The 27,829-nt window shown below is 62.0% G+C and overlaps 1 protein-coding gene across 8 annotated transcripts; it reads right to left on the bottom strand.

Moving 5' to 3' along the window:
- Positions 1-156: 156 nt before the first annotated feature.
- DENND3 (DENN domain containing 3) lies at positions 157-27,271 on the bottom strand. 8 transcript variants are annotated; one of them, XM_055128432.1, is made up of 23 exons: positions 27,112-27,271; positions 22,531-22,801; positions 21,444-21,559; positions 21,051-21,193; positions 20,127-20,238; positions 17,503-17,622; positions 17,202-17,420; positions 15,142-15,254; positions 14,791-14,946; positions 12,817-12,913; positions 12,034-12,137; positions 11,551-11,747; positions 10,441-10,962; positions 8,110-8,369; positions 7,227-7,397; positions 6,632-6,761; positions 5,408-5,515; positions 4,365-4,504; positions 3,536-3,696; positions 2,991-3,124; positions 1,125-1,243; positions 913-1,050; positions 157-841 (listed from the first exon to the last, which is right to left on the bottom strand). In XM_055128432.1, exons 1-23 carry the CDS (start codon positions 27,211-27,213, stop codon positions 641-643), a joined length of 3,834 nt encoding a protein of 1,277 aa, XP_054984407.1. In that variant the 5' UTR covers positions 27,214-27,271; the 3' UTR covers positions 157-640. The 8 variants fall into 8 exon arrangements, 6 of the variants coding, with proteins under 6 accessions (XP_054984407.1, XP_054984408.1, XP_054984409.1 ...); XM_055128433.1 differs by having other exon boundaries at positions 913-1,047; XM_055128434.1 differs by lacking the exon at positions 20,127-20,238 and having other exon boundaries at positions 21,051-21,173.
- Between the last annotated feature and the right edge of the window lie 558 nt (positions 27,272-27,829).

The following is a 27,829-nucleotide window of genomic DNA, read 5'->3' as shown; positions in this document are numbered from 1 at the left end:
CCCTGGCACTGGGAGGCATTTACTCTCCGCTGTGGGCTCTATCTCCAAACGTGCTCTGAGGGCCTCATGACACTGGGGCTCCACCTCAGGGCCTCCCCTGACAAGATGTGAGCCCCTGAGCTGTACCCCAGCCTGGAAATGCCAACAGTCTCGTCAAACTGTGCAAAAGTTTTTTTTTTTTTATTACAAACATGTTTTTTGCTAAGATCTCCAGTTAAATAATCAAGCACCATCTACATATCCACAGAGCGCGCATCCACACCGCCACTGTGGCGCGCTGCGGCACAGCCGCTGGGCTCCCTCCGGCTGGCCCACGGGGCCTCTGGCCTGTGACTGGCAGTTGGCCGCTGACCGGCACTGGCTCGGCAGGCCTTGCCTGGCCGTGAGGACCCGGCTGTGAAGCCTCCCCTGGTCCCTGGGACCCTGGGTCCCACTGGTGCCAAGCACAAAGTGACCATCCTCCTGGGATGAAGCGTGTCTGGCCTTGTTAGTAGCTGCAGGAGTGATTGAGTGAACGGGGGCAGGAGTGCAGCCAGTGGGGTAACTGGCTCTGGTGTGGCCCCTGGTGGTGGATTCCAGAACGTTTCAGACTCAGCGCAGGGGGCTGGCTGGGCACGGTGGGGGTCTCTGCCCCAGTTCCTCACTCCACCTTCCAGATGGCGATCTTCCCCTCCCGTGCGCCAGAGCCGCTCAGCACGTATCTGTCCTCGGCCGAGCACAGCGTCTGCACGGCGTCGGCGTGCGCCACCAGCTCCTTGTCCACCGTCCTTCTGTCCGTATCGATCACGTAGATTTTCCCCTTGGTCTGGCCCTGCGAGAGCCCTGTGCCGCCCACCCAGATCTGCAAGGAGGAGGGTCTGAGGTGGCGGCCCAGGGACGGGTGCCCGAGCCCGAGGACAGCCCATGGCTCACCTGCTTCTTCACGCGGATCATACACCGGATCTCGGTGCAGTCCTGCAGGGGGACGCGCTCGGGGGGCTGGCTCATGTCCCGGAGGCTCCAGATGTAGACGCAGGCATAGCCCGAGCACACGGCCCACAGCTGCTCCTGCTGAGAAGACGGTGAGGGTGGTGCCGGCACGCGGGCCAGGACAGCAGGGTGCCCGCCACGCCAGCCGGGTCTACCTCGGGGAGCAGCTGGAAGGCCAGGAAGCAGGTGCTGGTCTCTCGGAAGGTCTCATCGATCCTCAGCTCCTTGCGCAGGTGGCCCCTCACGGTCACGACCAGGATGCTGCTGGAGGTGCCTGCGAACGCAGGCGCTGGTGTGAGGGAAGCCCCCAGAGGAGCAGCTGGGGTCCCTGCTGCTCCCAGGGTGTGACCCCGCTGGCAAACCCCACCAGCACCCTCTGTGGGGGAGCAGCGGGCGGTACTGAGAGGCGGCATGAGACGAAGAACAGAGCAGAGACGGGCACAGGGACAGCGGGGATGGGCGGGGGGCAGGGAGGGGAAGGGACGAGAAGGGCCAGGGAGGGCTGGATGGGGATGGGAAAGGTCGGGCAGGGCTGGGCAGGGCCGGATAGGGAGAGTGAAGCTGGTGCTGATGGCCAGTCAGAAGGGTGAGGCCCTGGCTGACCACACAACCACACGTGACCCCCAAGAAGACACTGTGACAGTCACCAGCCTCTGGCCCTGGGGGAGGGAGAGCAGGAATAGCTGCGGGGAGGGCGGGGAGCGCACAGCAGACAGGGCTGCCCCCGAGGATGGGCACCCGCCTGGGCTTCTTTAAAGGGCAGATTCGGGGCAGGGGGTGAGGTGTCTCCTCAGAACAGTGGCAGCCACAGACGTTGGGCTCCTCTGCTGTTTCTGGGGCCACAGTGTGGATACCCACAGTGGGATCTCGGCAGGCCCCCCCACATCGAGGGGAGCCCTTGAAGCAAGTGTGGCCAGCCGTATGCAGGCGGCCGACATGACGCCACCTCGCCAAGGCCGAGTACCTGGGATCCTGCACTGAGGGCCCCAAGAAACAGTGGGGGTGGGGGCAGGTGTGTGCCTTGCACGTGGTCAACTTGGGTTCCATCCCCGTACCCTAAAGGGTCTTCTGAGCCTGGCAGGAGTGATCCCTGAGCACAGAGCCAGGAGTCAGTCCTGAGCACTGTCGGAGTGCCCCTCCCCCGAAAGAGAACAGGACCGCATTTCTAATCACATCTAAGGCCAACGAGGGGCTATTGGGGAAGAAAGGCAGGACAGGAGGTGGGAGGGCTGCGGGGGGACGGGGCAGGCTGTGCTGGACCCAGCAAACACAGGCGTGGAGGGGGCCGCGGGCTCAGGCCCAACGAACACAGCACACGCCATTCTAAGGTGGTCTAACGTTCTGAGAAGACAAAAACAGGAGGTCCCCTGGCCCAGCTGGGAGCCCGTGTGCGGGGCAGCGGCCAGGAGAGACAGTGCAGGTCTGAGGGGTTGGACGGGCCAGCGCAGCACGCAGCCCTGTCACCCCACTGAGCACAGCACAGAGAAGTACCAGGAACAGAACCTGCCGCTAGGCTCCCCCGCCAATCCCCCCCCTTAAGCTCGCCATCCCTGGGAGCTGTGACCCACCGCACAGAGACAGGCATCCCAGCAGCCGCGCAGGGTAGGCGTCCGCGTACCAGGGCAGGTGAAGAGCAGCTCAGGAGGAAGGCAGGGCTGCAGCTGAGGCCAGGAAGGAACCAGAGCTGAAGGAGCAGGGTGGGGTGCACAGAGCAGAGGGCCTGCAGGGCTGGGGCAGGAAGCTGCCTGCAAAAGTGGGGGAGAGCAGACCTGCAAGGGGTGGGGCAGAGAAGGGCCTGCAGGGGTGAGGTGGAGAGCAGGCCTGCAGGGGAGGGGCAGAGAGGGGCCTGCAGGGGTGAGGTGGAGAGCAGGCCTGCAGGGGAGGGGCAGAGAGGGGCCTGCAGGGGTGAGGCGGAGAGCAGGCCTGCAGGGGAGGGGCAGAGAGGGGCCTGCAGGGGGGAAGGCAGAGAGCAGGCTGCCAGGAGGGGCAGAGAGGGCCCTGCTGGGCTCGGCCCCACTTACAGCACCAGAGGTGTTCCCAGTAGGGCACAATGGACGACAGGCCGCCGCAGGGTAGCTGGAAGCGTCTGGTCACCCGCAGGGAGCGCACGTTCCAGGCCAGGACTGTCCCGTCCACGCTGCAGGAGTACGCCTCGCTGCGGGGACCAGAAGGCACTGAGTTCCCACTCTGTCTTGGGGCGCTCCCATGAGACATGCAGAGGGGTCTGGGCTACAGAGCGGGGAAAGGTCTCCGGGGTCCTTCTAGGGGGTGGACGGGCCCCACTGTGTGGCTCCTGAGGCAGGTTCCTGCAGTGCCGGTCACAGCGCTGTCCGAGGGGAGCAGGAGGCACGGCCAGGTCTGGAGCGGGCAGCGCCCCGGCCACCTCCTGCCATCCTGCACCCAGTCCCCACGCACGCGCTTGCGCGCGCGCACACACACACACGAATGCACACGTGCAGGTACATACACACCCCACAGCCCTCCCTTCCCCAGAGCATGCACCTGGCCCCCCGCGCTGTCCACACCCCATGTGTACACACACACACGTGCACACCCGCACCCGCACCTGGCCCCCTGCGAGCTATCCTGCAGCACCAGGCCCGTGACGCTGTGGCGGTGGTCGGTGAGCTGCTTGCTGCAGGACATGCTGTGCACGTTGAGGATGTAGATGACTGAGTCCTCGGAGCCCACCCACACCTGGCTCTGCTCCGCCATCACCATGCAGTTCTGCGCAGACACGGCAGAGCCGCTCGCCGCTGCCACTGCCCAGCCACGCCACCCCGCAGGCCCCACCACCCTCGGGCACGCGCTGGGCGTGTCTGGGGCAGACAGTGACGTGCCCACGCTCCTGCAGGGCAGGGCAGCACCCTGGAACCTGCGGGCACAGGGACGTGCAATCCCACGGCCCGGCCCGTGCTCCCACGGGAGCCTCCCGGCCACCTTGCAATTTGCTTCGTTGGTTTGGTGCTCGGGCCTGACTCCTGGCTCTGTGCTCAGGGATCACTGCCTGTGGGACACTGGGGGCTGTGTGCAAAGCAGGGTTGGCGTGTGCAAAGTGAGGGCCCTGCCCCTGTGCTCTCTCAGGCTCTCCAGCACGAGCCCCAGGCAGGGGAAGAGCCACAGGGTGGCAGTGACCGGCAGGAAGGAAGCCGAGGGGTTGCCCCTGCCCCCCCCCCCCGCCAGGCCCCAGATCTCAGAGCTCCAGGCCCACACATCCATGAGACACAGAGCGGGCCGAGCGCCTCTGGGGCCTGGGGTAGGGGGCTGGGGGGACGAGCCAGCCGGCAGCTTCCCGTAAGCACAGCCCAGGGGCGGAGATGGCTCTGAGGGGGTCTGAGTCCCCGGGCACTGCGGGGAAGGTCCCCTCCTGCCAACGGAGGCCCGGCGGGACTCACCAGCCTGGCAGTGCCCACGCGGACGCAGTGCTGGTGCACAGCCCAGGAGGACGCGTCGAACACCAGCACCCTGCCGGCGCCCAGTGCACACCACAGCTTCGGGTGTGCGTCCTCAGCCTTTTCTGCGGGGTCCAGGTGCCCTGGGGGAGCAGCCGCACACGTCACCCCGGGCCCCCTGGCTGTGGAGTCAGGTGGGGCATGGCCCAGGGCGTGGGGGCGCAGGGGCCAGGTCCCAGGGCAGGTGGGGGGCTGCCGCCCGGAGGGTGGGGCCCCCAGAGCTGGGCCAGGAAGGATGTGGTCTGGGGGTCCAACCCCCCAGCCCAGGCTCTGTGACTGGTGGGAAGAGGGTCCCCAAGACGAGGCAACCCCCCTCAAGCACAGCAGGTGCATCCAGCCCGGCTTCATGCAGGGCTGGGGTGCAGATGACTGTTCCTGTGGGGCCCATTCCCTCCTGGGGACACTGTGGGGACAAGGACTCTGGGGACAGCCTGAGAGCCCGTGTGATGCTCTGGCCACCCTCGGCTGCCTCTGCCTAGAAGCCCCATGTCCCGCCCCCCGCCCCCTGCTCAGCCTAAAGCTCCAAGGGACCAGGCACGTCCCGAGCCTCGGCTTCCTGTTCCTCCTGTCACTGGACTCCTGCTGCTTGTTTCTGTTTCTTGAGCCACAGCCAGCCGGCCGTGCTCAGGGTTACTCGTGGCTCTGTGCCCAGGGGTCCACCCCTGGTGGGCTCAGGGGACCGTATGGGGTGCCAGGGATGGAACCCAGGTTGGCTGCGTGCAAGGCCAGTACCCACCCTACTGTACTATCTCCCCGGCCCCCACCGACTTCTAAGGCGGGATTGTCCCAGCACCCAGTGTTCAAGTGACCAGACCTGCGTTCACCCCCTCACTGCCTGCCCTCTCCCAGGGTGCAGGTGCGGGGAGGGGGGGCAGGGGGCTACCTGGGGTGGCTGCAGGTGTGGGGGGCAGGGGTGACCAGGGTGGCTGCAGGTACAGGGGGCGGGGGTCTACCTGGGGTGGCTGCAGGTGTGGGGGCGGGGGTACCTGGCGTGTAGAGCAGCACATCCACTGCCTGTGGCAGCGGCTCCCCGGCTGACGGGTTGATCTTGTGCTTCAGTGTCTCCGAGGTGGTCTTGGGGACAGCCATGGGCGCTGAGAACACAGGAGCCAGTGGGCCTACCCCCTCGTCCCACCCCTCCCAGCGCCCCTTAGAATGGTAGGGGTGGGCGCTGGGGAGAGGCGCCCTGCCGTGTGAGCGGCTTCCGTGTCTGTGGGGGGCTTGGCCTCTGCCCCTCCCGTCACGTGCTGGGGCTGGGCGCCCCAGAGTGGAGGCAGTGGGGATGGGGCAGAAGGGACGGTGACCCCAACAGCTGCGCTCAGGTCTGCAACGGGTGTGGACCAGTGTGAGGTTCTGCTCCCGTGCAGGGAAGAGGCCCCAGCAGCCCAGGGGCCCTGCAGGGGCAGCCGTGTCCCTGACAGCTGGCCTGGCGCCCTGTGTGTGAGTGCATGTGTGTTGGTGTGTGCATCCCTGTGTCTCTACGTCAGTGTGTCTCTGTGTGTCAGTGTGTGTATGTGTTAGTGTGTGTCTGTGTGTCAGTGTGCATGTCACTGCGTATGAGTGCGTGTCAGTATGTGTATCAGTGTGTGCGTCTGTGTGTGTCTCTGTCAATGTGTCAGTGAAGTTAGAGTGTCTGTGTCTGTGTGTGTCTGTGTGCCAGAGTGTGTGTTGGTGTCTATCAGTATGTCAGTGTTGAGTCTGTGTGTGTGTCAGTATGTGTTAGTGTGTTAGTGTCTGTGTGTGTTAGTGTGTATGTCTGTGTGTGTCAGTCTGTGTCAGAGTGTGTTGGTGTGTGTGTCGCTATGTGTCAGTGTGTTGGTATCTGTGTAGGTATGTGTCAGTATATGTATTAGTGCATGTCAGTCTGTGAGTCAGAGTGTGTTGGTGTGTGTGTCGGTATGTGTCAGTATGTGTGTTAGTGCATGTCAGTCTGTGTCAGTGTGTTGGTGTGTGTGTCGGTATGTGTCAGTATGTGTGTTAGTGCATGTCAGTCTGTGTCAGTGTGTTGGTGTGTGTGCTGGTACGTGTCAGTGTGTGTTAAGGGTGTGTGTCTGTGTGTTGGTATGTATTAGTGTGTGTGTCTATCAGTGTGTGTCATTGTGTGTGTATCTGTGTGTGTGTGTGTGTTGGGGGGGCCTGCCTCCTGCTGGACCCAAATATCCCTGGGCAGCCACCAAGGACACACCCCCACAGGCCTCGGTGTCCCTTACCCTCCTGCTGCAGCCTGTCGAGGTAGGAGAGTTTGGAGGCGGCGTACACGGCGCCCGGGGACTGCAGCGTGCCCACCACGGCGTCCATCAGCAGCACGTGGGTGAGAGCCTGCTGGATGTACTGGGGGTCCTGGGCAGAAACAGCCACTTCAGCACATGCCCCGTGGCCACTTCCCAGGGCCCCGCCTGGGACACTGGCGCCTCGGGTGAGGCTGGTGTGGGTTCCGGTCACTCCCTCCCCAATCACTGCCCTCCAGAGACCACATGGGTGGGCGTCAGGGTAGTGGCACAAGGGGTGCGGGATCCTGCAGGACACCAGACTGGTGGACCTGGCCTCCCTCCCACTTGTTGTGAAGTCCCAGACGGAGGCCCTGGGCAGTGTGGGTGGTGCAGCCTCGGGGTCCCCCTGGCCCCTGGGGTCCTGCCTCATGCTGGACTGCCCCCTCAGTCCCTGAACCCCCCTGGCCATCCAACTGGATTTGTCCCTGGGCTGCCCCCAACCCCTGGGGACTCCTCCTGTGAGCTCACCCAGAGCCCCTACCCGGCGGCACCCAACCCTACGGGCCTGCAACACTTGAGGGCTCCAGGGTCCCACCTTGTGGTCTTCTGCCAGCTTCTTCCCGGCCCACATCTCCTTCACCATCAGGTGCCACAGGTCGCACTCGCCCTTCAGGTTGGCCTCGAACACGTCCCTCCGGGACTGAGTCCGGATCTTCAGGGAAGGGACCCGCAGCAGCAGGAAGGCCGAGGTGCCCAGCCGCACTTCCTGCCACGGGGCAGGTCAGGGCGGGCGGGTCAGGGGGCGGGGCGAATTGGGTAGGGATAGGGTAAGGTAGGATGGGGTAAGGTCACGGCAGGGCAAGAGCAGGGTGAGGTCAGGGGGACAAGGTCAAGGACAGAACTTTGGTCAGGGATGGGACCACAGTTCAAGTGAGATCGGGAGCTGAGCGAGGGTGGGCGGGGCTAGAAGGGGAGTGGCTACAAATGTGGCCTGGCTAGAAAGGGCGTGGCTGGATGGGAGAGGGCGGAGCCTAGACAGTCAGCCCTGTGGCCCTACCAGCCCGGTCCCTTGGGAAGCGGGTGGGGGCGAGCCCCGCAGGCTGGGGTCAGAACCGAAAGTACCCCAGAGGTTGGCTGGGGAGGGAAGGGGGCAGCCTCCAGAGTCTGGTCTGAGAACCAGGTAAAGCAGGGTGGGGACGGGGGAGACCTCCTCCACCTGGGGGGTCTCCCAGGCTCTCTGCCTGCAGGCAGCAGGGTCCAGGGGTTGGTGTGTGACCATCAGGGCCAGTGTGCCCTGCCATGGCTGTGATCAGAGGGGACGGCACAGAGGCCCAGAGACAGCCGCGTCCCTCCTTCAGAGGGAAGACTGGCCATGCGCCTCCTGGGCAATCCCAGAGAAGGGGCCCCAGTGTTTCAGAGAGTGAGGCCAGGCGAACCCCAGGGCTCGGCCCCCTCCTGCCTCCCCCTCACCAGCCCACCTCAATGTCCCTGAAGGTGGTGATGTCCACGTAGCCAGGCCGGCCGTCGGTGAGGAGAAACAGGCGCTTCTGTGTCATGGCGATCTTGCCCACGCCTCGGTTGGTCTTGATGGAGCTTGACAGCTTGTACACACACTCGTTCTTGTCCAGGTACTCGGCCACCGCTGGCGGCAGGCTCACCTCCTGCACCTCGGCCTCTGCCTCCTTCCAGCACATGTAGAAGTCTCGGAAGGTGTCAGGGTCGATCAGCTTCTGGTGCCCTGCGCGGCGTAGGGAGAGAACCCGGGGCTGCCGCGGCACATCGCCTTAGCGGGACCCACAGACCCAGGGAAGCCCATCCCTCCAAGGTCAGTGATAGCCACCGCTGACTGGGCCTCTGGGTGAGAGCTCTGGGATAAGGACGCCTTGGGACCCTCCCGCAGACTGACAGAGCTCCCCTGTGCCCACCCACCTGCGCCACCTGCTGTACTTGCCTGCGCCCATCCCCTGCCTGCACCATCTCCTGTACCTATCTCCTGCTTCTGCCCATCCCGTGCCTGCCCCCTGCCCGCGCCCATCCCCTGTGCCCACCCCCTGCCCACACCCATCCTCTGCCTGTGACTATCCCCTGTGCCCGCCCCCTGCTTGTGCCCATTCCCTGCCTGTGCCCATCTCGTGCCCACCTCCTGTCTGCCCATCTGTGACTGCCCACTTGTGCCCACCTGCTGTGCCTGTCTGCTGTTCTTGCCCTCGCCTGCCCTCGGGTAGACCCACAGGACAGGGCTTTGACTCTGCAGCCACAGCAACCTTAGAGGTGCCGTCCCCTCAGTGCTCAATTCCTGTGCCCTCAGGGCTCAGGGATGGGGCCCTCAGGCTGCCCACCTCTGCCCCGTGGGCCCTTCTGTGCCACTGTCTCCTGCTCCACCCAGTACAAGGACTCTGGCATCCCTCCTTGGCATTCCCAGCCCCCAGCGAAGGCGGCCGGCTCACCCACACCAGGAACCCGGTTCTTCACAGCCCCTGCTCCCGAGACCACACGTGCCCCAAAGCAGACTGGGGGATTCCTGACGTGCCTGGGCCGTCCTGATGAGCCCGAAATAGTCCTCTTTATCCTTCTACACCCGCAGGAAATGTTCCATCCTGCTGCAGTGGTCCCCTGGCACCACCCTCTGAACCAACTTTGCTGGGCCCCATGCCCCGCACAGGCCCTGGCTGAGCTAGGCACCCTGGTCATTCTCCCCCACAGAGGGTGGACAGGCTCCACTGGCTGGATCTCACAGCAACTGGGCTGGCAGCACCTCTTTCAGAGCCCGAGACCACTTCCTGCACACACGTACACACATATAGGTATACTCACACATACATGTATGCACACACAAGCATGCACATTCACCCATGTACATGTGTGTGCACATGTACATGCACAAATGCACACACACTCCAGGCAGGCTCATGGGCTCTGGAGATGGGACAAAGAGAACCAGAAAGCTCTGGCCAGGGACGGGGACACAAGCACCCACAGTGGAAGCAGAGCTGCCCCCAATCAGCAGCCAACCTGAAGCCTAAGAGGGCCGCACAGAACACACCCAGGCCACCACACGTCCAGGATCACTATAAACCAGTGTACACACCCAACACAAACCAGGGTAACACACCAGCATACATACACACCAGTGCAACACACATGCACCAGTATGCACACACACCAGTGTAACATACCAGTATGCACACACATCACTGTTATACACACCAGTATGAACACACACCAAAGTAACACACACACCAGCATGCACACACCAGTATGCATACACACCAGTGTAACACACATCAGTGTAACACATGTACCAGCATGCACACACACCAGAATTACATACGCACCGGTGTAACACACACGCAACAAAATGCACACATACCAGTGTAATACACATGCATGAGTTTAACATGCACACCAGTGTAATACCCACGTACCAGCACGCACACACACAGTGTAACACACACACCAGCATGCACATACACCAGTGTAACACACCAGCACGCACACATACCGATGTAACACACACACCAACACACACACAATTGTAAGCACACAAATTGCATGCACACACACCAGTGTCATACCCACACACCAGCAAGCACACAAACAGGTGTAACACACACAACAGCATGCACACACACCGGTAAGCACACACACCAGTGTCATACCCACACCACGCAGCCCTGTGCCCCTGTAGTCAGTACAGAGCGGTGGGCATCTGATCTCCGGAGCGGATATCCCCTTCCTGCCTAACCCACGTCCCACACGGGCACAGAAGGAACTGTGAGGGGCCGGGCGGCCCTCGCCTAGGGCCTCACCCACGGTCAGCGCCTCAAACAGGCGGCCGATGGTGCTGGCGTCCTTCACGATGCCCGACTCCTGCACTGTCTTCACAAAATCGTCCAGTGGCAGGTGCTTCTTGGGCAGCTCGAAGTTCTTGACACGCTCGTCGGCCTTGGTGGCATCCCGGGGCTGCTCTGTGACCTCACTGATAAGCCTGCGCAGCTCGGGCATGCACTCGGCCTGGGCAAGCGTAGCCGCCGGCAGGGACTCCACAGTCTGCTTGACCAGGTCGGCGGGGAAGATGTGCACGTCCGTCTTGTAGAGGCTCTGGAAGTCCAGGAGGGCGGCCAGCAGCTGGCCCTGGCGCAGGTGCACGAGGCCGCGCAGGTACAGGTAGCGGGCGTGCAGGGCCGCGTGCTCAGGGCCCAGCAGCCCCATGGCCTTGCTCAGCAGTGCCACTAGCTCCGCGTGGTAAGCCTGCACGCACTGGCTCACCAGCGGGAAGTGGATCTCCGGGATCTTGAAGATGTACGTGGACTTCGGGGCCACCTTCAGGGCTGAGAAGGGAAAGCATGCAGCTAGGCACAAGGACCTTGGAATAAACATAGGGGCCCCACCAGCATCTTTCCAGAAATTTCTGGAAGGTTCCACGTACCCTAGGCAGAATGAGGGGACCCTCTGTGTGCTCACAAGACACCTGAGACTACGGGGTGATGTTATCTTTGGGTACAAATGGAAGCAGGAGTCGGGGTGGGAACTGGGTGGGGGCTAAGCTAATCACACGAGCATGCAGTGTGAGGTGACAGTTCCCTCCAAGTGACCGTGACCAACAGGCTGATGGGCTCCCACCTTATGGACATGGAAACAGGTCTGGGCCTACACTTGGCCCACATCCCAGACAGCCCTGGGGCTAGAGCCAGCCGGGACCAGCTGTGTCAGCCTGCTACTGCCACTGACGTCCCCCCGGGGCCGCAAGGTGCCTTCTGTTCCTCAGGGCGGGCGCTGGGGCCCGAGAACTCCTCAGGGCACACCTGGCTGGAATCACTCCCACCGTGTGGCCTTGCACACGGAGACCCTCCTCTTCCTGGTCCTGACCCAGGGGCCCTTGCTGTGGTGTGTGGGTCGGTGCTATCGTGGGGCCTCACCTGGGCCACAGTCCCAGTCCCCGGGCTCTGCCTTGCGCAGCGATGCATTCCGGGGCTGCAGCTCAGGGGTGACGAGGTCCTGCAGGTTGGGCATGCTGACCACCATGCGCCGGTGGGCCGCGCGCAGCGGCGAGGGCTTGCGGGAGGCCAGCTTCCCCGCAGTCGGCCGCCGAGGGCTGATCAGCATGCCGGGAAGCCTGGGCAGAGCCACACCTCAGAGATGGCACGGCCGGGCCCCCCTCCTCGAGTCTCTCTGCGGCGAGGGTCAGCCCATGGCCAAGGACGAGGCAGATGCTGGCTGCGGGGGGCTGTGGGAGCTGGGGGTGAGGCTGGGGAGGGGCAGAGACCCGGCGCCAGGGCCAGGGAGAAGGCCAGCGTTGGTCAGTGGCTAAGGATGCCCCAGGAGTGGATACACAGGAGGGTGCCCTGTTGGTGCAGACGAGAGGACCGGGGGGCCCTGTACCCCCAAAGCCATGCAGGTACCTGTCCTCCTCGGGCTGCGTGTCCAGGTCCATCTGGGCGAAGGCGTCCATCTTCCTACTAAGCCGGGCTTTCAGGAAGGAGTGAAACATGTAGGTGTCTAGAACCTGCAATGCACGGGACGTCAGCACTCGGCAGCCATGGGACGTTGGGACATAGCAACCACAGGACGCTAGCACACAGCAGTCATGGGATATTGGCACATGGCAACCACGGAACGTTGGCAGTCAGCAAACATGGGATGTTGGCACATGGCAGCCACGGGACGTTGGGACATAGCAACCACAGGACATTGGCACACAGCAGCCATGGGATGTTGGCACATGGCAACCACGGGACGTTGGCACTCAGCAAACATGGGATGTTGGCACATGGCAGCCATGGGATGTTGGCACATGGCAGCCATGGGATGTTGGCACATGGCAACCACGGGACATCAGCACATGCAACCACAGGACGTCAGCACATGTGGTCCCGCTCCGGCCAGAGCCCACCCCAGGGGAAAGGCTGACCCGCCTCCAAAGTAGACAGGGGCTGACAGTGAGCCACCCGCCAGGCTGAGCCTGAGTCCTGCAGAGGCCCAGAGCCCAGAGCCTCACAGGGGCTGGGCATGGAGCAGCTGAGGGGAAGGACCCTGTGGCTGCACCCGGAGACCCTCTGGGGAGATGGGAGAAGGCGGCTGGGTGAGCAGCAGCTGCCCGGGCTGGTGAGCACACACCCGCACACAGGGTCTCAGGGTCTCAGAGGGCGGCACCCTGGGCAAATGCGCTCCTCGGTGCCTCTCACCTGCCCGTAGAAGCGCTGGTCCCCTGGCGCACGCGTCCTGAGGAACTCCTCGCTGTGGAACACCCGATGCTCGTAGCTCAGGTGAGTCTTCACGTCCCTGAGGAGACAGGTGGTGTCAGAGACAGGCAGGCCACACACTCCACACAGCATCCGGCAAAGCGGCCTACACGGCACATGCAGCAGTCCGTACTGCACACAGCACTCAGCACTCTTGAGTGCTTAGCAGCTCAGTGCCAGTCGGCCCGGGGTCCCTGCTGCTTGCTCTAAAGCAGGAGGGCTGGTCTGCTCCCCACATCAAGGCCCAGCCACTGCAGAACCTTCTGTGGCCTCCAGGGGGCAGAAAAGCGCTCCCTGGTCCTCACCCTCTGCTCCGGTGAACTGAGTGAGCGGAGACACAGGCAGCATGAGCGGGTTTGTTTCAAAAGAACGAATGAAAATAATCTAGATTAAAACTGTCCAGAGCCAGGTGAAAGGAGAGTGGGGAGGGTGTCTGTCTTGCATGTGGCTGGCCGGGGTTCAATCCCCAGCACCCCATTTGGTCCCCAGGCCCCAGCACGAGTGAGCCCTGAGCATCACTGGGTGTGGCCCAAAAACCATGAAGTAAATAAACTGTCTTGCAGAGGACTCTCAGCAGTGCTCAGGCCGTCCAGCTACGCAGGTCTGCAGTCCTGTGGGGGGCTCAGCAACGCTTGGCCCAGGTCCACACCCACTGGTGCTCGAGTTAGAACCCTGAGCCACAGAACGAGGAATAGAGGCTGACGGGCGGCCTGTGCACTCAGGCCGCAGCTCCACACAGAGGCTGCCTGGCCAGAGCTCACGCAGACTCCGACACACCACCTGGGTCCTGAGGTACATTCCCCACAGAACATGCCACTAACTGGCGATCTGAGGAACAGACAGTTCTGCCATGCCAACAGGCCTGGTCTGACTCTTGGAGTGGCGCCTTCCAGCACAGGGGGGACGTGTGTGTGACCACTTCTGAGACTTGGAGGAAGCAGAGACAAAGGGAAGGTGAGAGAACAGGAGATGGAGGAAAGGACAGAGACAGAACGAGAACGTGCAAGAGAGGGCGGCAGAACTATGCCTACTGCCTATTACGTGTTGCCACATGGTTTATCACTTGTCATATATGTCCCTCATACTACACACTGTCCCGACTATGCTAGAACCATCAGCTCACGCCACACACTACCCCACCATGAGTGCTCTATCACCTCACACCACATATCAGGTCACATGGTATCTATTACTATATATCACCCATCATGTGAAGCTATCGCCTCAGACCACACATCACCCTATCACGTGGTCTCTATCACCTCAGACCCCATATCACCCCACCACGTGGTCTCTACCACCTCAGACCCCGTACCAGCCCACCACGTGAATCTCATCTCATTCCACATATTCCATCATGCTGTTGTACCTGTGTATCATCCCATATAGCATCCCCATCATGTTATGACGTGTCTACCCCATCAGACCACATACTATCTCTATCATGTCATGTACCATCAATCATATCGCATAATTACACGCCATGCTGTGTCTGTTGAATCGTACCATGTATGTCATGTTACAGCACGTACCACATTACGTGATATCCAGTCTATATCACGTCATTTGTATATCGTGTCAGATCTATTGTCTCCTCTCTCCCATGTCACATCCCGTCATGCCTGCCACCCTGTGTCGCTCACCCCAAATCAACAACCTGTGCTGTCTCACAGCCAGTCCCACTCACACACCAGCTCCCAGCAGAGGCAGGACACAAAATGGTGGAAATTACTGGAAGGGGAAGAAGGAAGGTGCCTTCCCCGGGCCCTCTCCTTCACCTGGAATGACCCGCCTGCCCTCCCCCGCCCCTGCCCAAGAGAGACCCCAGACCCCAGCCAGCGCCCGCCTATGTGCTCCAGGGTCCACGGAGGAGAGACGGGGATTCGGGCACAAGCCCAGAGGCTGCGCCTCACCCACCTGAAGACGCTGACGAGCAGCTGCAGCGCCAGGTGCTGTACCTGGCTGTTGAGCGTCTGCTGCCAGGCCCGGCGGCGGGCGCGGGCCTCGTTCAGGTCTGTGCTGGCACCCAGGTGGGCCTCGTCGAGTTCTCGGTGCAGCTGGAGCCTCTGGACCCTGTGGGGACAGACACAGGCTGAGCGCAGCCTGCAGGGGCCGGCAGGAGCTGGCTGGGCCTCAGCAGGAGCAGGAAAGGGACCACAGTAACTCAGACAGCCGGGGGAGTGACTGTGGCTCGGCTCGTGGGGCCACACCCATCCTCCCCCAGCAAGTGGGCGGGAGGGAGAGGGCTGCAGCCCTGCAGGGGCCCACCTCTGGATGAAGGTCTGTGCCGCCAGCAGGGGGATGTCAGGGATGGCCGCGTCGTCACTGCAGTGGGTGACACTCCCGCTGTCGATGTTGACGAGAACCAAGCCCTCGGCTTCCTGCAAGGCAGCCCGAAGCGCTGAGTGCAGGCCTCTGCACAGCCACCGCCCACGGCGCACGGCCGCGAGCCACGCAAGCTCGGGGATGCTCGTCTTGGAGGCCACGTTCCAGTGCCTCCCAGGGCTCTCCACCCAGGTGCAAACACTGCTCGTACGGCTTCAAGGAGGCTGGAGAGAACATTCCAGAACCTGTGAAGCACCGCCGACACCCCACACTCGACCTGTCTGCCAGCGCCCAGCAGCTTTGCCCAGCAGCTTTGCCCAGCGTCTGCGCACTGCAGCCAGAGGGCCAGGCTGGGGCTCGCACTTGGAATTCCTGAAGCACAGGGAGGACGTCTGCGTGCTCTGCGGGACAGACGCTTCGGGCCACTGTCCACACCTCCGCCTGCACATCCCGTGACCAGCACAGGCAGGGACAAGCCCGCCGGCGGCCAGCGCGGCCCCTGGGAGCCAGCAGCCTACATGGTGCCTGAGCACTGGTTTGGGGTCACCTCCACAGCCTCTGCCCCACCATCAGAGACACCCAGGAATGTTCAGCTACACCCGTGACTGTCCTGAGCTTTAACATGTCTGTCGCCAAAAGGGGTCCTGCGAGACTGTGTGCCTGTCGGCCTGGCCACCTAAATGCCCACCCACCCACTGCCTGCACAGCTGCACACCTTCACACCTGCCCACCCAGGGGTCCAGGGAAAGACGCTCACTGCGCTGTGCTCTGTGTTACATGCATGTGTCTGTGTGTATTTGTGCACGTGTGTTCTATGTATAGATATCCAGTATGTATATGTATGCCTGCAGTGTGTGCATGTGTGTATGCAACACCCTGTGTATTCCGTATGTGTGTGTATATATCGCTATGTGTTATTATTCTGCATAAGGGCATGTATTGTGCTGTGTGTGCATGTATCACCTAGTGATATGAGTATGTGCACATCTGCATGTGTGCCACGTGCACATGTACTGCCTTGTGTATGCGACATGTGTCATGTGTAGATACATTACCATGTACCTTAGTATTGTGTACATGTATTTCCTTGTCTCTATGTTGTGTGTACACGTATGTGTGCATACATGTACACTGCCTTATTATATTCTATATGTGTGCGTTGTGGCTTTATATACTGTATTACCTCATATACATGTATGTTTTGTACATGTGTGTAGTATGTGTGCACATATCCATGATGTGTGTATGTTTTTCCTTGTGCATATGTATTACACATGTGTTTATGTCTGTGATTGTACATGTATTTCCTATGTGTTTGTATGTGTCTATAGCCAGAACTTCATTTGTGAGACTCTCCCCTAGCCTGTGGCAGGGGAGGACAGACAGAGGCTCCAGGAAGCAGGTCAATGAGCAGCAGAGGCCGGACGCCATGGGGCTCCAGGCTCCCGGCCTCACCTCGGCACTCAGCTTTCACCTGACCCACCTGAGTTGGGGAATATGGGGCTCTGACCCTGGCATGAATGTGAACACACACAGCCCTGAGCACAGTGAAGCCGGGAGTACAGTGGAGAGAGCACAGCAGAGGTTGGGAGCACAGCGGAGGCCAGGAGCACAATAAAGGGAGCACAGCAGAGGCCGGGAACACAGCGGAGACTAGGAGTACAGTGAAGCCAGGAGCTCAGTGGAGGCCAGAAGCACAGTGGAGGGAGCACAGCAGAGGCCAGGAACACAGTGAAAGGAGCAGAGCAGAGGCCAAGAGCACAGTGAAGGGAGGCCAGCGGGGGCCAGGAGCACAGTGAAGGGAGCACAGCGGGGGCCAGGAGCACAGTGAAGAGAGGCCAGCGGAGGTGGGATCACAGTGAGAGAATCGTGCACACGTGTACATGTGTGTGTGTGTGTGTGTGTGTTTCTGTCACTGTGTGTGCGCATTTATAGAGAACAGACCAGGCTCCCGAGAACTTGGCGGCACAGGGAGACAGACAGACAGACGGATGTGCGCTCACCTTGCTGACCTGCCCAAGGTGGTCGAGGTGACAGCCCATGAGGAAAGCGGTGGGCGCCATGAGGAAGTCGAGCATCTGGGCGGAGAGCACGGGCACGAAGGTGTGCGGCCACTGCAGCGGGCGCAGCAGGGCCAGGAAGCACTCGGCCAGCAGCGTCAGCAGCGCCCAGCTGGAGGAGAAGAACACGAGCCGCTGCTCCGTCAGGAGGCTGGCCAGGATCTGCAGGCGAGGCGGAGGCCGGCACGCATGAGCCCCCCGCACGGCCCCCGGCCCCCCCACCGAGCCCGTGCCAGACTCGCACCTGCAGCACCTTCTCAGGCGTGAAGCACAGGAAGGGCAGGTGAAGGTCCAGGTCCACCACGGGGCTCTCGGGGTCCGCCTGGGACGGGAACACGATCTGGAGGGGCTTCATGTTGAAGACCTGGGGGGCAAGGGGTGCCGTGACTGCAGAGGGCCGCAACCTGGCCGCTGGCCGCAGGACATGTGCACGCCAGAGCCCACGCTCCCGCAGAACTGCCCCAACGGCCCCTGGGATCAGGGGCGGCGCCTGCTCCACCTGACTCCCAAGACACCACAATCAGCCTCACGGGCAGTGACACCAGCTGCCCCCGGTGCGTCCGGGAGAGGGACCCCGAGCCAGCTGGCCTCACGCTCCACCTGTGACAGTCCCCTGTGTGTCTTGGGGGTCTGGTCACAGGAAAGCTCTCTAGAGGCTAAGAAGGACCCTGCATCTGACGGGTGGGACACGACCACGCTAAGGCCCCCCCCACGGCAGCCACAGAGGTGGCAGGCGTGTTGGCTCTTGGCTCCCAGCCAAGAGAAGCAGGCAGAGGGGGTCCCCAATGCCAGCAGCAGGGAGACTGGGGGTAAAGGCTGGAAACAGGCTGGTCAGTGCAGCCAAGGGACAGAGTGGGTGGAGGGTCTGAGTGTCTCGAGACCCCTGGGCCAGTGAGTGGAGCAGGCTGCCAGCGACCAGAATACGGGGGCAGGCGGCCCTACTGGGCGCATCTCAGAGGACCAAGGTCATGGCCAGCTGCTTTGCCTGGGGGGCCAGAGGCAGGAACCCAGCAAATGCAGGGCTGTGAAGACTTTTGGATGTCACCTGGCCTGGAGCAGCATAAACAGCCCGTCAGGGCCGTGCCCATAGCAGGCCTCGAGCCACAGCCCGAAGCAGCGACCCAGAGCCCTTCCCCACCTCTGCTGTGAGAACCAGCAGGGAAGGCACAGGGCCAAGCCGGGTTCCATCCCAGTCACATACAGTCCCCTAAGCACAGAGCCGGGAGTGAGCCCTGAGCACCACCAGGTGTGACCCCAAAACCAACCAAACAAAAAATTTCAAGGGGCCAGAGAGATAGTCCAATGGCTGGGGCAACTGACCTTGCCTGTGGCTGACCCGGGTTCGATCCCTGGCACCCTATATGGTCCCTGAGCCCATCAGGAGTGGTCCCTGAGCACAGAGCCAGGAGTAAGTCCTGAGAACTGCCAGGTGTGGCCGCCAAAACTTTTTTTGTTCAAATCATCAGTAGTCCTAGCCCCCAAAACTTTTTTTTGTTCAAATCATCAGTAGTCCTAACTGTCCCCACAGGGTCCGCCCTATCTCCTGACGGTGAGGCTGACCCCTCAGCAGTCAGTGATGGACAAACAGCAGAGAACCAGGCTCAGAGCACGAGGCTCCCTGGGGCCCACGGCACAGTCCAAGGCGCTCACTGTGGGGTTCAGTCTGTGCACGCTGACACCAGCTCCGCCATCTGTGTCTAAGTCACAGCTGAGTGAGTGCGAGGCGCCATGCGAAGGAAGCTGGCCTATGGGCACAGTCTGGAAGCCGGAGTGAAACACGCGGATGCATTTCCTCGAGGAGCTCAGCATCCCGAGCCTGCTCCCGGCCGGGGAATGGGGGCGCTCAACCCCCGCCGCCCAGAAACACTCGGGTCACTAAACACCACTGATGTCTCATTTGTGTCCGGCCTGGGAAACATGCCTCTAACCAAGGAACAAGCCCCACGGCTCGGTGAATGGTGACATATAAAAATGGTTCTTTTTCATTCATCACAGCAGAGAGGAGAAAATGTAAGGAAATTAAATCTAAAACCCATCACTCCAGACACTGTCACTGTCATCCCGTTGCTCATCGATTTGTTCGAGCGGGCACCAGTAACGTCTCTCATTGAGAGACTTATTGTTACTGTTTTTGGCATATCCAATACGCACGGGTAGCTCGCCAGGCTCTGGCGTGCGGACTCCATACTCTCGGTAGCTTGCCGGGCTCTCCGAGAGGGGCGGAGGAATCGAACACGGGTCGGCCGCGTGAAAGGCAAACGCCCAACCACTGTGCTATCGCTCCAAGCCCCCACTCCAGACAAGCACATGAAAATGAAGTTGAGGGAGGGAGAGAGGGTGCGAAGGTGCGCCACCTCGCACGCGCTGACCCAGTCTCGTCTGGTACCACATGGTCCTCTGAGCACCTCTGGACAGAGCCCTGGAGGGTGGCCCTGGGGGTCCCGGGCACCAAAGCCCGAGCAGCACCCAGTCTCGGACCTGGGCATTAAACCCGATGCCTGGCTGGCCAAGAGCTGCCAGAGAGGCCCAGGGTCCATGAGCAGCACTTGGGAGGGTCAGAAACAAGAAGGAAGTTTAACCAAGCTCTACAGTCTCAGCCCAGCAAGCAGCGAGCTCGCGCCAATGACTCAGAGACGTCACTCACTCAGCGCATCCCGGCAGCTGCCTGGCCTCAGACTCGACTTAGATCAAAAACGTTTTCAATTTGACCATGGGAGATGACCCTCCTCTAATCTATTGACTGCTAGCCTGCACCTCGGCAGACACTTCTGGGGGGAGCTGGAGAACGTGGCTCAGAGGCAGAACCGGCAGCCATCCTCACCAGTTCTTGGCAGCCACAAGACCCAGACAAACCCGAGACTGAATTACCAGGTGCAGTGGGCCCGGCGGCGGGTTTGGGATCAGGGCCAGTTTGGCAGCGAAATCTTTGATGTGGTTGTCGACTTCGAAGTCTTTACAGAGCTTCAGGTGTGTTAGGAGGCTGCAAGAAAGGGCCGGAGCGATTGTACAGCGGGGAGGGCACCGGCCTGGCATGTGGTTCCATCCCCAGCACCCCAGAGCATGCCCGAGCATTTCCAGGTGTGACCCCTGACCGGGTGTGACCCCAAACCAGAAAAGCAGCTGCAAGGAGATGCCCTGGGACCCGGCCTGGAGCTCCAGAGGGGCCCGGGTAAAACTGTGAACAGGGAGGGGCCCAGAGGGACTGGCATGTCCATGTCGGGGGCTTCTCCCCGGCACAGGCCCGCACCCTTGGACCTTCACACCTGTCAGCACCCACGGCTAAAGGCTCATAGAGCCCAGAAGGTGCCTCCCACACACACACATCTCACAACCCCAGCGTCTTTCTCTTCATGCTAGCCATTTGGTTTGGGGCCTTACCAGGGGTGCCCGGGGGTGACCGCCAGAGCTGGAGGCTCTCGGGGGACACTGGGCTACTGCTACCATACACCCAGGGCTGCCCGCACAGAAGGCGCCTGGCCCTTTGCACATCTCCCCGGCCAATACTTAGTCCCCACCACAAAACTGGCTTTATCCTCCCTTCATCACTGCTCCACAGCCAGCAGCACCCCTGTCCAAAGGATCTGGGCATCCCGGGGCCCTGGACCAGGCCAGAACGGCCCCGGCAGGTCATATGCAGTGGGGGGACCACGTGGTCAGGCAAGTGAGGAGGGAGTATGAGTCAGGCGAGGGGGCTGTGGGGTCAGCCGAGGGGGCTGCGGGGTCAGGCACAGCGGGAGGACCTGCGGGGTCACGGCTGTGGGTCAGGGCGTGGGCCAGGGCCCGGGTGCTCACCAGGAGAGACAGTCCTTGAGCGCCGTGTAGTACGGGAACCGGGAGATCACGCACACGGCGAAGGGCACGAAGCAGCCGCTGGCGCAGGCGCTGGGCCGGGCCGCGTCCCCGTGTGCTTTGCCACTGTAGAAGCAGGACTCGTCCTGGGGAGGCCGCACCGTCAGCCCGCAGCCCACAGAGGATGCAGAGCCACCCACGGGACCCCCCTCACACTCCCCGAGGCCTCAGGCACAGCGGGGGGACCCGGGCCGCTCCACCAGACAGCACGGACATGGCCGGAGCAGAGCAGCCGCTGGTGCAGCTCACGGACGCAGGAGGGGCCAAGTGGGCCGGAGGGCCAGGGCTGGGCCAGGGCTGGGTCGGGCCTCCTCTGGGGCACTGCCCCGCGCTCACCTGTGGGGCCCGGTGGTACTGAGCCACCACGCCATAAGTCCTGTTTCCACACACGTCGGTCAGCACCAGGAAGTGCATGCGGTCCTGCTGGGGTTCGACAGACACATACAGGCCACCTGGAGACCAGAGCGGAGAGGAGGCTTATCAGGCCCACTGTGTCCACCTCAGGCCTGGGTGACCTGTGCACCAATGACCACCACGCAGGAGGCACCTAGAGAGACCCTTGGCTGTGGCTCTGCCACCCCAGGGGCACATGAGTGTCTAGGCTGGGCCAGTTCCTGCCTGTGTCCGGTCCGGGGGCAGTGCGGGGAGAGGGGTACAGTGCCCTCGCCCGAACTCTCAAGAAGCCTGGGCCTGGGGCCACCTTGGAGCCAGACAGGAGGGGCCGCACCAGCTAAACCCCACCGAGACACAGGTTGTCTGGCAGCCTTACCGTGTCAGACCAAAACTAATAGCACAGCAGGGAGGGCGTCTGCCTTACACACGGTCCAACCTGGGTTCAATCCCCGGCATCCCATATGGTCTCCTGGGCACCACCAGGAGTAATTCCTGAGTGCAGGGCCAGGAGTGACCCCCTGAGCATCACCAGGTGTGACCCAAAAAGAAAAAAAAAACACCGAGGTAATGGGTACCAACACAGGGGACAGACAACGATGGTACTGTGGCAGGGGGCGGGGTGTGTGACATAGGTCTGTGTGATATCAGGAGGTGATGCAGGTGTGTGTGGTACTGAGAGTGACACAGGTCTGTGGGCCCATGGGAGGGCGTTAAGCAGGTCTGTTTGTTACTGGGGGTGACACAGGATGTGTGTTGCTGGGGTGACACAGGATGTGTGTTATTGGGGTGACACAGGTGTGTGTGGGCCTTGGGAGGTGACGTAGGTCTGTGTGGGCCTTGGGAGGTGACGCTGTCAAGCCTTTCCACCCTGAACCCCAGCCTCCTCCAGGGAAGACCTGGCAGGCTGGTCAAGGTCCTCTGGCCCCACCCAGCCTCGTCCTTAGGAGCAGAAGCCCCCTCTCCTGCCCCCTACAGTCTGCCAGGGACTTGTGCCGAGGGGGCGGGCACTGTGCTGGGGCAGGCCAGGTACCTGGGAAACAGAGCTGCGGCAGGGCGAGTAGGTCCACACCGTCAGGGATGCTGACGTCCTCAGGGTCCGGCCCCAGATGTCCCCCTGGGTGCCCACCTTCCACCTTGGGTTTGTCTCTCCTCTTGCGGAATGAGCGTCTCCGGGTCTTGGCCAGTGTCCCGCGGGCACTGCTGGCCTCGGGGCCGTCCTCCTTGCAGAAAAACGGGGGCACGAACACCGACAGCACCTCAGGGTCCAGCGGGGTGGCCCGCGCCCCCTTCTTCTGGGCAACCTGGGGGCAGAGACGAGTGCTGAGCGAGGCTCCTCCAGGTACTCTGCTTCTGAGGTGGCGATTCTTCCTGCACCTCCCGAGCCCCTCTGCACCCACACACCCCACAGGGGTGGCCCCTCACGTGTCCAGGCCCTGGGGCTGCCACCCCACAGCTCAGAGCCCACAGCGCGGCTGGCACTGGCCGGGAAGGACACGGTGCAGCGTGGGCAGACCCTCAAGCAGCAAAGCCGGGTCCCAGGCAGGAGCCCCACACTGTGACCGCTAACCCGGTGGGAGGCTGAGAGGGGGAGAGAAGCGGTGACAGGCAGCAGGCCAGAGGGCAGAGCAATGGAGAGAGCGGTCACAGCACTGCTGCCCACGTGAGCCTGGAGCCCGGGTCTCTGAGTCACAGTCATAGGCCTGCGGTTCTGACTAGCCCCACAGACCGCAAGGACAGTCGGGAATGAGGTCCCTAACCCAAGAGCAGTCTGCAGGCCCGTGTCTTCACCTCCTCAGCCTCCCTTCCTCATCACCTCCTCAGCCTCCCTTCCTCATCACCTCCTCAGCCTCCCTTCCTCATCACCTCCTCAGCCTCCCTTCCTCATCACCTCCTCAGCCTCCCTTCCTCGTCACCTCCTCAGCCTCCCTCCTTTATCACCTCCTCAGCCTCCCTTCCTCGTCACCTCCTCAGCCTCCCTCCTTTATCACCTCCTCAGCCTCCCTTCCCCATCACCTCCTCAGCCTCCCTTCCCCATCACCTCCTCAGCCTCCCTTCCCCATCACCTCCTCAGCCTCCCTTCCCCATCACCTCCTCAGCCTCCCTTCCTCATCACCTCCTCAGCCTCCCTTCCTGGGTCACCTCCTCCCATAGCACCCCTCGCACCTTCACTTCCCCCTGCAGGGCACTGCAGCCATCAGAGCTGAGGCGAGGAGGAGGGGCTTTCTAGGATCCCGCATTCTACGCTGGCTCTGAGCAGCTGTGGTTGGCCCTCGGCTGGTGGCAGGTGCTCAGCCCACCGCATCCTGTCACTCCTCATTTGCCACTGGCCCACCTGTGCCCCACACCTGCTCTGAGTATCCACAGGCCCAGGAGGGGGTTCAGAGGCCGAGCACAGGCGCTGTGTGGGGGAGCCCCGGATTGGATCCCCCCTATCACACAGTCCCCCAAGCGCCGCCAAGAGTGACCCCAAGCACTGGGCCAGGAGCAACCTCCAGCACTGCCCAACCTGACTCTCCCAGAACTGAAATAAATTAAAGTTATGATGCAGGTTCAGGGTTGGGAAAAGGCTCAGAGGAGGAAGCATCCCAGGTTTGACCCCCAAGCACTGCTGAGTGAGCACTGAGCCGGAGGAGTCACCAGCAGGGCCGGGTGTGACCAGAGATGTGATAATGGAAACAGCAACCCTCCCCACCATTCCTGAACCAGAGCACACCCCTACCTGGCGGCATCTTCCCAGCTTTCCCAGAAAGTTCTCCCAGCCAGGACACTCCACCACAACCCCCAAAACGGGCCTTCAGCACGGACCAGAGCTCTGCCTGAGGGAGCAGCCACACCCCTGGGTGCCGACCAGAGGGAAGCCGCCTGTCACTGCCTGTCCCCTATCCCCATAGCAACCGAGGAGAGGCGGGAATGTAACCTGGCCACGGGGGACGTGGTTCCTGGATTCCAGCTCTCGTGTTCTCTGCCCAGCGGGCAGCCTGAGGTGACCTGGGGCTGCCATGTGCTCTGGGCTGCTCGTCCCAGCTGCCACCAAACCGGGATGCCCAAACCACGTTGTGTGGCAGGGGCGGTGATTTTAGAAAGCGGCGTCAGCTCTGGGGACACACTGGGGGCGGGAGCTCAGTCCAGCAGTCCCCGCAGGGCTCGCCAGCAGCCCGGGCCTCTGGGGGTGCCCCCGAAATAAAACCCATCTTTAAAACAGGAGGCCGTGGGAGCAGACTCCAGGGGAGCTGGGAAAATTGGAGACAATGGTGGAGGGAAGGTGCAGTGGGGGGGGGGGGCTGGGCTCAGAATACTGAGTGCCTGTTAGAGCTTTGTAAACCAGAGCTATAGAAAGTGTAAAATTGAGAACATAAATCTTGAAATAGGGGCCGGAGCAATAGCACAGCGGGTAGGACGTTTGCCTTGCACGCGGCCGACCCAGGTTCGATTCCCAGCATCCCATATGGTCCCCCGAGCACCGCCAGGAGTAATTCCTGAGTGCATGAGCCAGGAATAACCCCTGAGCATCGCCAGGTGTGACCCAAAAAGCAAAAAAAAAAATAAATAAAAATAAATAAAAAATCTTGAAATAAATAAACAGGAGGCAGGATAGACAGGGGCAGCAGGCCCCAATTCTATCCCCAGGTCCCCCAAGCACACACAGTCCTGGGCACTGCCAGGAGTAAGTCCCTCTGAGGACAGACCACTGCGGGGTGTGGCCCCCAAACCCTCAAATTTTTTTAAATAAAAAACAAAATTAAATGTATTTAAGCAGCTTTGGGATAGTCAAAACAAAACTGCTACACATAACCAGAGAGATGGGTGCGTGGTGCGGGCAGGAGCTGGATGATGCATCCATGAAGGATCACTAATGGACCTAAAAATCACGACGCCTGAGGAAGAAAGAGAAAGGAGAGGGAAAATAATTTTTTAAGTGTGTCTAGGGGGTCAGAGAGAAAGGACAGAGGGTAGGGAACTTGCCAAGCATGAGCTGGGTCTGGGTCCCTGAGCCCTCCAGGCGTGATTCCTGCTCGATGTGGCCCCCAAACCAAACAACAAACAAAAAAGTGCATTTAGCTCACTTTTTATTTATTTATTTATTTATTTATTTATTTTTTGCTTTATGGGTCACACCTGGCAATGCACAGGGGTTACTCCTGGCTCTGCACTCAGGAATTACCCCTGGCGGTGCTCAGGGGACCATATGGGATGCTGGGAATCGAACCTGGATCAGCCGCATGCAAGGCAAACGCCCTACCCGCTGTGCTATTTCTCCAGCCCCCATAGCTCACTTTTTAAAGGTGGGTTTTTTTTTTTTTTTTTTTTTTGCTTTTTGGGTCACACCTGGCGATGCACAGGGGTTACTCCTGGCTCTGCACTCAGGAATGACTCCTGGCGGTGCTCAGGGGACCATATGGGATGCTGAGAATCGAACCCGGGTCAGCCGCATGCAAGGCAAGCGTCCTACCTGCTGTGCTATCACTCCAGCCCCAAGGTGGGTATTTTAAAAGCAAGCTTCTGGACCACAGTACTGTGGGTAGGGTGCCTGACTGGCATGCAGCTGACCCTGGCTTCATCCCTGGCACAGCATCCCTGAGCCCTGCCAGGAGGAAACCCTGAGCAGCAGAGCCAGGAGTCAGCCCTGAGCACTGCTGAGTGGCCTAAAAACTAAAAAACAATTAAAAATAAAAGCAGGATCCCTGCAGAAAACTCAATCTCTCTGGTGACTATTTTGTTTCGCTCTGCTCCCTGGGCCTCCCCAGCGGGGCACCGGTGGTGCCAGGGATGGGGTCTGGGGTGTGTCCCTCAGAGGCATCTCTGCAGCCCCCCACCCCAGGAGCTTTTCCTACTCCTTCCAGGCTTTCTGTCCCCGGGCCAGCCTGGAGGGCAGGAGAAAGAGGACACTGGTGGCCACCCGCAGAGCGGCCGTCTGGCCTCCAGGAAAGCACCACTATAAATATTCCCATTGATTCATCCGGCTCACCACCAGTGAGGTCACCGTGAGCATGCCGGAACCGCCCAAGCATCGGAGATGCGGCCGGCCGCAACTGAAACTGGCAGGAGGAAACGGGCGGGGGAGAAGGGAGTCGGGCCAGGGGGCAAAAGCGGCCACGGGGTGAGGGGCGCGGGCGAGCGTGCAGGGCAGGGCAGGAGTTACCGAGTGGGGCGGGGAGGGCCCTGGCCTGCACGTGGCCGTCGGTTCCGTCCCGCAGCACCGCCGGGGGCGATTCCTGAGTGCAGGCCCAGGAGGCACCCGTGAGCCTCGCGGGGTGTGGCCCAAAATGCAAAAAATAAAATTAAAAAATAATAAATCCCTGCCCGGAGAGGAAACGCCCCCACAGCTTCCTCTGGCGTCCCGACCTCTTTGTCCGGAGGCGGGGCAGCGGCGGACACCCGCTGGGCGCTGTCAGGCGGCCGCAGGCGGCCAGGGCTGCGCGCGCACGGGGTCGGGGGCGCCGGGGGCAGCGATGGGCCGGCCGCTGGCCGCCCCGGCTGGGCGCGCTGGACGGCGGGCGGGATGGGCTCGGGCGCGCTCCGCCCGGCGCGCCCGGTGCCGGCCCCCGCGGCCGCGCCGGCCCCGCCCGCGTCCCTCCCGCCGCCCGCCTCGGTTTCCCCAGCCTGCCCTCACCTGCTCCAGGCGGCGGAGGCTGTCGCGGGCCGGGCCCAGCAGCGCGCACAGCTCCAGCAGCCCCGACGGCGGCGACAGGGGCTGCGGCGCGGCCCCCGCCATGGCAGCTCGGCGCCCCCGGCCGCCCGCTCGGGCCCCGCGTCCCCGCCGCGCCGCAGCCGTCCCGCACCCGAGCGTCCGCCGGGAGCGCGGCCCGCTAGCGCCTTCGGCGGGCCGGGGCGGGCCGCGGGCGGGGCCGGGGCGGGGCCGGGGCGGGAGGGGGAGGGGCCGGGTCGGAGGACGGCTCTGGGTTGGAAGGCGGGGCCTGAAGGGGCGGGTCCTTGTTGGAGGGCTGTGCCTCGTGGGCGGGGCCTGCCGATGAAAGGCTGGAACTGGGTTTCGCGTCGGCGGGGCGGGGCCGAGGGCGGGGCCCGGAGGTGGGCGTGCCGGGGCGGGATTGGCTAGTCCTTTCCTAAGGGGGCACGGCGTATGCGCGCGCAGCTCGCTCGCCCGGCCCCGTGGCCCGGCAGGTGCGGCTTCCCCAATTCAAGGCGGTCGAAGGTCGCCGCGTGGCCGCGCAGATCGGGCGCTGGGACGTTCCGTTCCACGAGCGCCTGGGCCCGCCCTGGAGTGCGGGGTGGGACGGAGGCCGGCGATCCACACCCCCGATATCGCCGGTCCCGGAAGGGCGACGATCCGCACCCCACGATGGCACCGGTCCTGGTGGAAAGTTGCGGTG

The sequence above is a fragment of the Sorex araneus genome, chromosome 2 (genome assembly GCF_027595985.1).
Source record: "Sorex araneus isolate mSorAra2 chromosome 2, mSorAra2.pri, whole genome shotgun sequence".
Lineage (NCBI taxonomy): Eukaryota > Metazoa > Chordata > Mammalia > Eulipotyphla > Soricidae > Sorex > Sorex araneus.
Note: the sequence above shows the minus strand (reverse complement) of the source record. Positions and strands in the feature narration are given on the sequence as shown.